At 40.3% G+C, this 13,027-nt stretch overlaps 1 protein-coding gene across 2 annotated transcripts in view; it reads left to right on the top strand.

Moving 5' to 3' along the window:
- The window catches only part of LOC139120378 (cytochrome P450 26B1-like), a 62,810-nt gene extending 53,168 nt beyond the window's left edge, over positions 1-9,642 (top strand). The window contains exons 2-5 of one of the 2 annotated variants that reach the window (XM_070684749.1): positions 2,796-3,029; positions 4,208-4,711; positions 5,339-5,767; positions 6,803-9,642. In XM_070684749.1, the coding sequence (XP_070540850.1) occupies positions 2,832-3,029; positions 4,208-4,711; positions 5,339-5,767; positions 6,803-7,189 (1,518 nt within the window). In that variant the 5' untranslated portion in view covers positions 2,796-2,831 and the 3' untranslated portion in view covers positions 7,190-9,642. Of the gene's footprint in view, positions 1-2,744; positions 3,030-4,207; positions 4,712-5,338; positions 5,768-6,802 lie in introns of those variants that run through there. The other variant, XM_070684750.1, reaches the window with a different exon arrangement.
- Positions 9,643-13,027: the final 3,385 nt, after the last annotated feature.

The raw sequence follows: 13,027 nt of genomic DNA on the forward strand, positions 1-13,027 counted from the left end.
AACAAAACAATTTATTTAGCTACCTTAAAGAAATACATGTCTAGAAATCAAAGAACTGTCCATCGAAATTTCAAATTTATCGTTTTTTAAAACAAATATATTTTTTCGGGATGAATGCATCAATGAATCGCAAATACTTTGACATATCGATTTTATTGTGGTGTTGGACTTACTCAGTCACCATCATTTTAATGTTTCCTGAAAGAGTTTCTGTCCAGTCATGTCACTGGGCGTTTATTATCACCAAATTATCAGGGATGTAGATAGCCAAGACCGTACGACAGTAATGCATGCATCCAATCCAAAGTCCAACGATAAGAATGAGTAATTTACCGTCTGTTTGTTATTATCCATCTGTCTATCTATCGGTCCATCTATCATACATACATACATACATACATACATACATACATACTATTAGCTGTGTAAGTATATAGGAAGACCGACATGCGTAAGAGAGTAACTCCAAAAGAGAAGTGTTATATTGTGAAATAAATCATTACAAATCTTTAAACAAAAGCGACGACAAAATTCGAACAAAGATCAGTCAAAATACAGTTGGGAATCTGGTAAAATCAAGAAAGTTTAAAACAATCTGGACCCCACAAAAGATACTATCTTTATATCATACTTTACTTGAGCTTATGTGTGCAATTATATTGGTTATATCTGTGAGTTTTGCTGCCCCACCAGGACAGTCTGACCCGTCTACAGTTCAGTTTTACTTCAGGCTCAGCCAACTACCACGTGGTCGCTGTTTGAAGTCGAGGACACAAAACAGTATACGTACATATAGGTAGGGCGTATTCGCGTGACTCGCATCATTCGTTTTCACGATTCGTCCTCATTTTGCCGGTCTCTTTTATTGCCAAGATTTTTCTGCTTCGTTGAATTTCTTAGGAAAGGAATGTCCCCTCCCTGAACTTCACTGACCTGAAACCCCCGAAAAAAAACGTGGGCAGAGGACAGAAAAGGAAAGAAAACACTCCAACTCGTAAAACACGCTTATGTGATCTTGTTCCTCAACAGAGGCCACACATTTTGCATACCACAACCAAATACTATTTGTTGTCTGTCACTGTCATTATTACTCTCCTAAATAGTCCCAATATTTTCTCTATTTTGACTCTGGTCTCTGACTCTTCACTGTGACACTGGGCAAAATGCTTGATATACAACAAAATGCACACACGCTCATTCTGTACATTCGTCAAATACGTAACGTATACACGTACGTATTACAAATAAAATGCACAGGTTCAGTGTACACTCGGTCTGCAAAGATCTGCGTTACGTATACTCTTGTTCTGCATAAATATACGTTATGCATATCAATGTATTGATATGTTCCATATACAAAATTATATCAAGTATACCACAAATGTGGCGTTCCATATGCGTCCATATACGTAAATACACTGGACGTATATCAAGTATTTTGCCTATTGTCACAATTTTCACAGTCCCCTGTTGACAGTTTCCATAGTCCTGAACCCACGCATCCTTTTGTGTTAAAATATGGTAGGTTAACTTTCAATAATCTTTAGACACTTTGAATTCAAAAGTGCTGACTCATTTCAGCCCAGTTTCCCCTCCATGTCCATGAAGATACATTTTTCATTGAACTTTATCTAGTTTTACCTGACTCTATGTCACCTTTCTCTCCTCTACTATAATTGTGTCTTTTCCTGTGCACTAGTATACATGTAATACTTTTGCTGAAAGTGTGAAATATTAACTTTTTTTTTCAAATTTGATAACGTTCAGTCCTTCCAAGTTCGCAGTTCTTAATGCCATTTTGCACATGTTGTCGTGTAGGGTATTTCAAAGGTAGTGCCAGCCCGCAGGAAAGAGTAATAGATAAGGGCCAGTCACGTGACGACAGGTGATGTGAAAGGGGCCACTTACTGGCGGTCACCTTGACAGACGGCAATATAACCCCAGTCTAGTAAGTCACGGTGCTCTGGATATCCACAGTCTGTTCAGCTGTTACCATTTACAAATGTGGCTGCTACGCCAGCGAATAAATGGGGGGGGGAGAGAGAGAGAGAGAGAGAGAGAGAGAGAGAGAGAGAGAGAGAGAGAGAGAGAGAGAATACGAGTTCCGACGAGACTTTAGTATTTGCCAGGTTCTCATTGGACCTTCATGCTTTTTGTTTAGCTACGAAATAACATTGATGCGGGATGTTTGAAATAAGGTACACTGGGCGTTGCCAAATATATAAAAGTAACACGTTTCTTTTCCGCTGTGGAAAGTTACCCGCATTTATGAGTCGCTTATTGAATTAATCCTATTGGCCTCAGTTGACCGAACAAATCAAGATTTACGACATTAGAGTCGTGAAAAGACTGTCTCACCTTCTGTATGCATTTCCTGAATGCAATCAATATTTTTGTCTTCTGTGACCTTAAATTTCTAACGCGGTTGTACTTTCCATGACTTTGATTTGCACCAGTCTATCTTGTTAGAGCCCAAACTCTAAAACGACACGGTGACCTATATTTGGCTACACACGAGACGATGGGAAAGTTTACGCAAACTCGAATATACTCATTGCCGGTGTCTTGTAAAAGCTCCAATTCTGGAGCGTTGAGAAAGAACTTACAGAGTTCACCAAGGGTTTGTAGGACGCGAACAGCACGTCGTGATGGCATGATGACCGACAGATGAACTGTTTCCCCCTCATGAATATTCATGTGTAAATTGTGGGTACTGGTTAATATAAACGAACGGAATGAATCTCTGTAGTTTGAGACCTTACCTGACGCTGTGTGATCTGTTTGTATTCTGACAGACTTGTCAACATCAAAGCCGACTGGTGGTTGCCAAGATGATGCTGTCCGTTCTCGTCTGTAATATTTTACACCCGTTACTACCATTGATATTGCCGTGTGTGTTGATTGCTCTTGCATTAAAACTGTGGAATATTTACAATGAGAACACGAGAGATACGAGATGTGCGGCACCTCTACCTGAAGGCAGTATGGGTTTGCCGTTCATCGGAGAAACCATACAATTCATCATACAGGTAAATTTCTACTCCTTTTCACAATATCTTCTACAAGTAGAATTCTGCCTCAAAACGAATATCAATAGAAAGCGAGGCTAACTTTCCTGTCTTTTTAAAACATTTTATCTCCATATAGTTAATTTCATTTCAGTATGCCCAGTTGGAAAAATTAAGCACGCTGTTTCGTCTTTTGTTCATCGAAAGTGGAAATATTCTGCGTGGGAGCCATACTTGATGAGTTGCCCAAGCGTACCTGCAACCGCTTCTTGAGACACAATGGAATGTGCACCAAATTAACTATTTTCGATCAATAATAAGAGTGCCTTCGAAGTCAAGAGGCTATCGGTTCAGCTAAGAGAAGACATGCACAGCGTGTTTTGTGCTTGGCGGTATTTGAAGGAGTAATGTGTCAAAGTCATTTAGGACAACTTTGTTGACTTGGCTGGCCTTGATATGGCTTTCATCAGCTGTGCATTTGAATTCCAACCATTGTTTGAAAGTAGGTTTTCGTAGAAAGGTTGTTCAAATAATGCAGCTCATCTTGAAATACGCATGTGCTTGGATAAGGTACAAACACTGTCACGCCGAGGGCCAGCTTCACGCAGTACTGCACATTGTCAATCCAAACGCTAACACTGTCATCAGAAGCAGGACATCTAGCTGTGTAGATTTGCACATCCCCCGAAATTGTCAAAAAAGATTCAATTGAAGTAATGTCCTTCACACTGATTTCGTCTGTTTCAGAAATAACATCACATAGCGCATACCACGTGTTGACTTTACAGAGTTGTACGGTCAAACGAATTTTATTATCACTTTGATGGTGTAGGGCATTCGGATATTCTGTTAGTTTTACGTCGTAGAATTCTTTGCTGAAATGTAAAATCCTGCATCCGAACGCCGGGCTGAGTCATTCCATTTCGCTTTGAAGTGCCGTCTGTCAGTTGTTGGTACATCCGTGGTTTCTCTCTCTCTCTCTCTCTCTCTCTCTCTCTCTCTCTCTCTCTCTCTCTCTCTCTCTCTCTCTCTCTCTCTCTCTCTCTCTCTCAATCGAAGACACACATAACCACTGGCAAGACAATTGTCGCTCAGCAAATTTCTTTAACAAAAATGGCGCACAAGAGCGATAGAGACACCTTGAATAATTTAATTCTGACGTTCATCCAAAGTACACCTATTACATCTTCTCATTTCAGGGAGTTGACTTCTATCGCAAGAAGTATTTGAGACACGGTCCTATTTTCAAGACCCACATTATCGGAAAACCAACAATTCGCGTAATTGGCATCGAGAACGTGAGCACAATTTTACAGGGCGACGGAGAAATCGTTGAACCGTACTACCCTGCGACTTTCCGGACCATCATTGCAAGTCAGAGCCAATCTATTCTCTTCTCCACCGGTGTGGAGCATGAGCGCATACGTAAACTAACATCCAAGGTGTTCAACCACAGCCAACTTTCTGCCTCCGTGCCGTACATTCAGAAGTATACGGACGAGGCTATAACCAGATGGTGCTTGAACGGAGTTGTGTCTGGACAGGACGAGTGTCATGCTTTACTGTTTCGCATCGCCAGCAAGGTGATGTGCAACTTTGACTACGATGAGATGGAAACCAAGCATCTTTCCAGAGTTTACAAAACCATGATTGATAATATGTTCTGTCTGCCGATCGATCTACCGGGCACTGGATTCAACAAGGTATTATAATCTGTAGAATTCGATTTTACCCATTCTTGGCTGCTACAGTCACAGAAGGATATTTAGACATATACCATTGTTACTCTACAACCGTGCATATACTTAGCATCGGTGGCGGTTCAATCAATTAGCGGCAAAAATGATTGTAACAGTAACTTTTCTACACCTCCTTTGTGTACTTATCATTTTATCAAAATAAAACAAGCCTTTCAAAGATTAGTGTGTATATACCATGGAAACGGGAGAAAAGGAAAACGACGGTAAAATTGATTTTATTTTGTATTTGCTCTTCGAATGTTGTCGACACTTTGTATAATGACTTTGTGAGATAATTTGCTAAAGTTTTGAATGCATATCACCAAATAACTCCCACAGATATGAACAAGTTGCAGTTGTAAATCGATAAGTAGCTTTCAGTCGGTTGAAATATTTCTGTCGAAGATCACGGTCCCTCTATCACTGTGATAGAGGAACCGTATGTAGATCTTAGTTTGGTTAAAATTTGGTCAAAACTGCGATGTGAACTGAATGGAAAATTAAATGGCCCCCCACCCCCTTCGAACCGAGTCTTGTCCAACACCAAAACAAAGCAAGAGGGTGACTACAGTTGCTTCGTTTCTCTGACAGGCCATGAAGGCTCGCGGTATCATACTCAGTAAAATTGAGGCCAACCTGAAGCACAGGAAAGAAGCTACAAATACCGACTTGGACTTCGTTGACGCATTAAGCCTACTAGCCCAGGAATATGACGAGAACGCTGGCGCCGTGAATTCACAATGCTTGACGGGCTTCGCTTTAGAGCTACTTTTTGCCGGACACACGTCATCGGCGACGGCAGCCAGCATGATGTTACTGTATCTGGCCAAGCATCCTGACGTGGTAACGAAGGTCCGAGAAGAACTGCAGGAGTTCCAGCTGCTGGACCGCGGGGAACCTCTAACCCTTGACGCCGTGTCCAACTTGAGATACCTCGATTGCGTCGTGAAGGAGGTGCTGAGGATTGCACCCCCAGTCGGAGCCGGCTTCAGGAAAGTTATCAAAACATTTGAACTTGCGGTGAGTTAAAAAATATTAATGGGGCTATTACTGTCCTCCCGCTTCATATTTAATCCTCTGTATCTCAATTAGCGCTTTCAGCGTGACTCAGCAGTCTAAATCTCTTGTCCTTTAAAGCGTGCAAAAAGAATACATTTTGAGGCACAGTATTTTGTTTAACAGAGTCTCGACCAGGTAAGCATTGGCTGAAAAATACATATGTAAATTATGTCCGACAAAGATAACATGTTCTAATTAAAATTCGGACATTCCCTTTCTGTCATTATTCAAGCCATTCTTGTACGTTTTGTCATGGCAACAGTCGCAAATTTACCCCCAACTACGGGGCCCGAAGAAAAAGGGTGACGGGCAGGTCAACTTCTGACGCAGACTTCCCCTTGGATACTGGTCTACGCATGCTCTGAACGACTCGACATTAACTCTTTTCAAAAAGCAGTCATGGCAGAAGTAATTTTGTTTCTTTTAGCCATCGAATTGTTTGAAACTTTGGAACTTACCGTGGCATGCCATGCCTTGCGATGAGTAAACTGATTATCAACAATGATAAAAAATGTCCCTGTTAAGTTTTGCTTTCGTTTATGCTTTAAAATTGACCACATAGTTTGCCACTAAATAATGGGCGTCTCACAAAACAAACCCCACATTTTCTAATTCATGTTGACCTACTTTTCCCACTTGGCCGTCACTTTAAGGTCACCCGGATAGAACGTCACCAGCGAACGCTTGGACCATCTATCAGGGCGGGGCTTGATATTGTTACGGGTCTCCATGGAGATGCGACGCCACGCGTCAATAAAGTCTGATAGCAGTGACAGCCGTGAAAGACATTCCTTCGGAGTGACGAAACCGTCGCCGTGTTCAATGAAATAAGTTTATGAACTTAGCTAGTGCTTTCAATTTCCACACCACTGAATAGTCAGTACAGGTAAACTCACTCTAGTATACATGACCAGGCAGTATAAATTGCCGCTGTGGTTTAAATTCTCAAAACAGTAGTGCTGACCCTTACTTCAACTTTCCTATTGTCTTTTGCAGGGAAAACAGATTCCTGTCGGCTGGACTTTGATATACAGCATCCGAGAAACTCAGAATTTGGCCCCGAATTATTGCAAACCCGAAGAATTCGACCCGGATCGTTTCCTGCCGTCGAGACAGGAAGACAAGAAGGGGGGTCGATTTTCTTTCCTTCCGTTCGGTGCGGGACCGAGAGGCTGTATTGGGAAGCAGCTGGCAAAGCTGATGTTGAAAGTGGTGCTCATAGAACTGGTCAAGAGCTGTCGGTGGGAGCTGGCCAGCCCGGCAAGTCTGTCCCTTAAGCTGCTGCCGATGCCGCACGCTGCCGACGGACTACCCCTCCGCTTCGCTGAGCTCGATTGTAATGCCAACGGACTTGACGTAGACAGCAAAAAACCAATGCCATAGTACTACCAATGAACTTCAAGCATAAATGAAAACGAATACAAACTTTAACGGAAAATGTATGATCACGAATGCCCTTAAGGCGTCAAATTATTTAATTACTTCCATCGACAATTTTTGAGAACAACCATGCAGCTATGAAATACTTTTAGCCTTAACGAATTTATTTCATCTATACGTTCCTTTCCGTTGTCTACACTACCTCTTTTTTATTTTGACAAAGCCATGCGACAGAGGCCGAAATTGGCTGTTTGCCCGCCTACTAGCCGGTTGCTTTGAACACATTACGTCATCTTTTTTCACAGGCACATGGCCCTTACAGAGATCTGAAAGGATATACCGGCGGTTATTCAGTTAAGCGAATAAACACTTTTTAAGTGTATCCAAAAATCTTTAGCTTGGCAGCTCTGACAGGATAAACAGTCCCGTACCCACGTGGAGCGTAGATTGACAGAAAACCAAACACGTGATTGTCATCGTTAATTGGAGACCAGGGCTGTGATCTGTTGCCTTTCAAATCTTTCAAATCCATTGATCTTCCGTGATCTTTGTGGAGCAACCTGTCCTCACACGGCCCCTCGGACAATGACCGCCTCGTTTTTTCGCTATGACGTAATGGGAAAGAAAGTTGTCACCCGCAACTCGGTTCAACCGCGACGTGTTTATCCGCCATCAGCACAAACCACGACCCAGGTAATTGGACGCCGGATGCTTTTATCGGAAAGGGGGGTAAGCAGCATGGCTGGTGTTGCGCTGACCTCTTTGTAACCCGATTTCACAGCGCTTTAGAAGATTAGCATGACGAGAGTCTGAGAATAGGCAAAAGACTCAAATCTTTGCAACTATTCAGACAAGATTGATATCGACGTGAGACATAGGCTAAGTTGAGGTTTTTTTGGTCTTCATGGGTGTGTCGTTCTTAAACTATTGAAATTATTCATTTTTATTTTCAAATCACGTCATTTTTTTTTACATTTTACAATTTTATCCATATGACAAATCAGCACCAAGTCAAGCAGTTCTTCATGACGATCACGGGCATCTTATGTCTCCTACACGAGCAGAAAGGTTGATTTTCGTCCGTCGGCCAACCGAATTAATTGCAGTGTTTATGTAAAGATGAAAATTGCTCAAAACGAACCAACAATCAATAAATCACGAGACATCGAAAGTACAAATGTTGATGTGCTAATCAAATTCCAGTGTCCGTATGTATACGACGATCCCTTGACATGGCCCCCTGTTCCTTGAATTGAAATAGTTGAAGTTATAATTTTAATCAATAAATCATCGGTATAATCTTAGACTAGACATTAAAATGTACATTTCATGAATTTAATTCACAGACGTATTGCTACATAGCACTGAATCACGCTCCGCATTCTAGACGTAATATTTCCTCAAAAGTAATAATTTTCAAATTCTATCGTTTTTAAACTGATAATTTCCCTATTTAGTTTCAACGATTTTGTACACACGGAAACTCAAGTTTTGTTGAGGATGACAAGATTAGGGCATTTCTCCCCGTGGAAAAGATTACATTCTTCATTTTGGCAATTTCTGTTGATAATTGTGACAACTCGAATTTTTCTCTGCAAAAAATCGAGCGTTTTGTTTGCTTGCGACGAGAACGCAAAATTTAATTTTTTTACGTTCAATGCATCGTTTATATTGACACATTTAACATTCTTTGTGGGATTTCTTTGATATGTGTACGCTTAAGGCTCTTTGTCTATGCTTTTATGAGCCGTAGCCTGACGTCGGTGCCATGGTTTTTTTCCCACTAAACGATGAGGTTTATCCCTTGGAAGATGTTAAATTTTCGGGTTGGGGGAGAGACAATAACGGTACATTTTCATCGAGGAAATGAGCGTGTAGAACTAATACCATTATACGCACCTTATCTAGTTTATAACAAGAGCATTGATGGCATAAAACACCATGCACTTAAAATTTAGAATTAACGCGATTGGAACTAATTTGGGATAATTGGATCTTCATATTTTTTCAAATTTCTCAAAATTGTTCGGTGCCCTATAGATGAATGTTGCAATATTGCAAAATACCCATAAATACAAGTGTGTAACTTAAAAAGAAAAGCAGATGAATTTACATTTGCAGATTAAACCGGCATTACTTCACCATCCAATTATCCCAAATTAGTTCCAATCGTGTTAATTAAAGATTAAGATTTAGAACCCAGTATAAAATTTCCCACAATGAATTTAAAACTCGACTTTTAAATAAAGCGCTTTATCAGTAGATTAGAAATTACATGATCACTTGAAATTTTCTCAAATTTTTAGACACAGAATTTACAATTAAATGCGGACGTGACATTACAGTAGTCGTTCAAATTACCAAATCTGTTTGCAATTATCTGTGATATTGGATTTGGTAATATTGTGATCTTTAAACGCGGTGTTTAAGAATAATAAATTTTGTACTTAGTGAAAGCTTGTGCTCTAGGTGTGTTTCTTTCAGCAACTGAAGGTTTCCACTCTCGGAGTTGTTGTTTGTTTCACAGAATCATCTGTTGGGTGTTGCCTAGAATGATGTCACTTTCTTTCAGAGCACGTATTTCTATGTGATGCCCAGACGCCCGGGTATTGTCCCGACGACTAACAAAAGTATGCGGCGATCGAACCCCAGTAACGGTAAACACAACCCTATCTGTTTGTTTTGTAGACTTGTTTCGGTTGTAAATCTGTTTTTGTAACGAGCATCACTTGCCGATCATAGCTGTGAATTTTTAGAGAGTTCTCGTCGGGTCAATAAAATATGGGTGTGCATTACTGGGAACGCCCTACAACATGTGGAAAATATCGTCACTACATCAATCGTCAGTCTTTGACTATTGTTACTTTCTCGTTGAGTCTTGTAAATTCCGATTCCATGATGCTCGCATGTTATTATTATACCCTCTTATCTTGTAAAAAATAGACGCTTCAATACGTTAAAAGTGTAGGCCATGGCTGCCCACGCAAGCTGGATTATTTCAAGCTGCAACCTGATTAAATCAGATGTAGATAATGCCAGTTTTCCACTCTTGCTCATTATTTTTTTGCTGTTCTTGCTTTTTGTGTTGTTTTTTGGTGCTCGCGCCATCTTTACATCTCACTCTAATCAGATTACATCGGCTGTAAATGTTTTATGCATTTTCAACCATGTTTACTCTCTTCTTGATCCACTCCCGACATCATTTTGAAATGAGTCGAAACAGCCTGTGTTTGTGTAACGTCCAACGGGATTGTTGACGATTGAATTTCAGTCCGGACTAACATTATTTGTCAACAATATCATTACATATCGTACGTAGCATTGGGAAGAAGAAGACGATGTGTTTTCCAGTGGATAAAAGTAACGAAGATCTTTTCAAAATTACAACTACACTGTACTGTCACTTAAAAAAAAAAAAACTCTGTAATATCTCGTATTACCCTCTTTCATGAATTTTGTTTCATATGAAAAGTAGTGTGTGTTGTTTGACTTCTTGAAACATGCGGATTCAGAAATACAACCTTTCCCTTACATTGTTGCAATATTTATTTCTCATGGGAAAGCAAGTTGGAATACGAAAAATCTGTTCGGTCAAGAGGTCACAAACGAAATCATCTGTTTTTTGTATTCAGCAAAGGGGTAATTTTTAACACCTTTGCACTTATGTATCGTCGTCATTGTGTACACTAAGTTTATGCACAAATTCCATGTTTATTTTGACATGACAAGATAAAAGACAACGACTTTATCTCATTAACGCATCTTTCTCGCCGGTAGATAACTTCGCGTAAAATTGTAATGTAGCTGCTCGTTTTCAAATCCACAAGACCGATGTATTTTCAGAGATCAATCTTTTTTGACAAGTCAAAGCGAGGCAGTCGAGGATAAAATTTTCAGTGTTTTATTAACATTCTTTGGCATACGTGGTCACGTTACGGTTAGATCGCATCAAAGGACAGTAACGTCGAAAATCGATCTTCCTTCTGTGGTTCATTCACGGGGAGCAGTCAACCGGTGGTGCCGTGAAAGGAGCTTACTTTACTTTCAGAGATGATCATGCAGTGCGTGTCGTTGTTTTGTCATCGTCATTTGAGCGATGCGCATTTAAGGTAGAATGCGCCTCGGGCACAAGATATTCAGACTCTCAAACTTTTACAAGGCTGTTTGGTCTACCGCTTGTCAGGCTCATTTTGAAGCTTACCGAGTAAGTAAAGTTTTATTTTTTAACTATCGAAAATTGTACTTTTCTTAATAGGGTTAACGCAGCGATGGCGGCCATTTTGAATTTATAATATCTGTGATTTTTAGGAAATTTATTCCTCAACAACCGATTTTTTCACGATCACCCTGAATTTTATTCTTGATTTAGAACGAGAATTGTTTTAAGTTTTCTTGAGGAAAGTTGAAATTCCACATGGCCACCTCCACTGTGTTAATTCTATAGGTGAAAAGTTCGATTTTCGCAAAAAGTGATCGAACTAATGAAAATTACCCGACAATCTTCAAAATGCGCCCACTCAAGGCCGTAATCAAATTTTAAACGGTATTACAAAAGTTTGAGAGTCCCAATATCTGTCCCGGATGAGCATTCTACCTTAAGATTATCTCAGAGTCGAACTTTGGTCTGCAAAAGCAAAGACAGCCACAAGTTATAATTTACCGAAAAATATTTACCGATTCATACTATAGGGTCCAAACAGTCAGGAATTCCGAATCTCTCCACGTGGCTTTGGTTTTCTGAACTCTATATTTGCAGGCCCTTGGTGGGTTGTTTACACACCTTTGGCAACCAGTGGGCGTAAGTTACGTGTTCATGAGTTTCTCCTCTGACAACCTCTCAATTCAATGCGACAAAGTAAGTTAAAGCTGTACGTAACGTTGCCGTCATAACGGTAGACCAGACGACATCAAAAAATTACAAATCTTCATCTGCAACAGGGATCATTAGTTTTCTCAACAAGCGGACTTTTCTGCATCTATGTGGACTACTCTTAGAGTGGACACTATACCTGTGCAAAGTAAAAAATTGTGTTTATTTTCCTTTTCTTGCTCATAGATGACTTCAAGAAACGCCTTAAACATTACAGGTAGTTGGTATGGGAAATGTGATTTTGCTTTCTCCTTATTTAATTTAACCTGGCTGTATTTGTGTTTGTTTTTTATCTGGATCGAGTGGCTGACAGACTTGTATTTTCCCTCCTATCAGCAATAAACAATGGGTTCCCCAACGACACACCCTAGCGACTCTGAGTCACACGGTAAATTTAAAACGTTTAGAGGAATGAAGAATGTCTAGCGTAAACATGGCCTTTGTTCGACGCGGCGGGAAGCTCGCAGACGACACATTTCACGAGGCAATGCCAAATTTTCAATAACAAATGTTTTGCGGTCGATGAGGTAAAGCTCTTGGCAAAAGCCCGTAAACCACAAATCGACAAAACAGGAAAAATCAAGGACACAATATCTGTTAAAGCGGCAAGCGAACGCGATGTGTTGTTTGAGGACGAGTTTGTGGAAACTCCCATACAGCACTTGCGCCAGCGAAATGCAAATGAAAATATAAAAAATACTGGTCGTCCCAATTTGAACACCCACGATAATTCGTTTATACTGGTACGTTTTTGATATAGTAAGACATGTCATTCGCATAGATCCTTTAAGAAATGTCAACTATTTGCAGTCACGATTCTCTGTGTAATACGTGTGTACATTGATGGTATCGTACAACCACTATCGTGTGCAATATGCGGGTCGATTGACATTTGTGACGCCGATAAATGGCAAAACCGCCTCTCCCGTATTTAGCGTTGAATTTACAATACAGCCGCGTCAAACAAAGAC

The sequence above is a fragment of the Ptychodera flava genome, chromosome 20 (assembly GCF_041260155.1).
Source record: "Ptychodera flava strain L36383 chromosome 20, AS_Pfla_20210202, whole genome shotgun sequence".
Lineage (NCBI taxonomy): Eukaryota > Metazoa > Hemichordata > Enteropneusta > Ptychoderidae > Ptychodera > Ptychodera flava.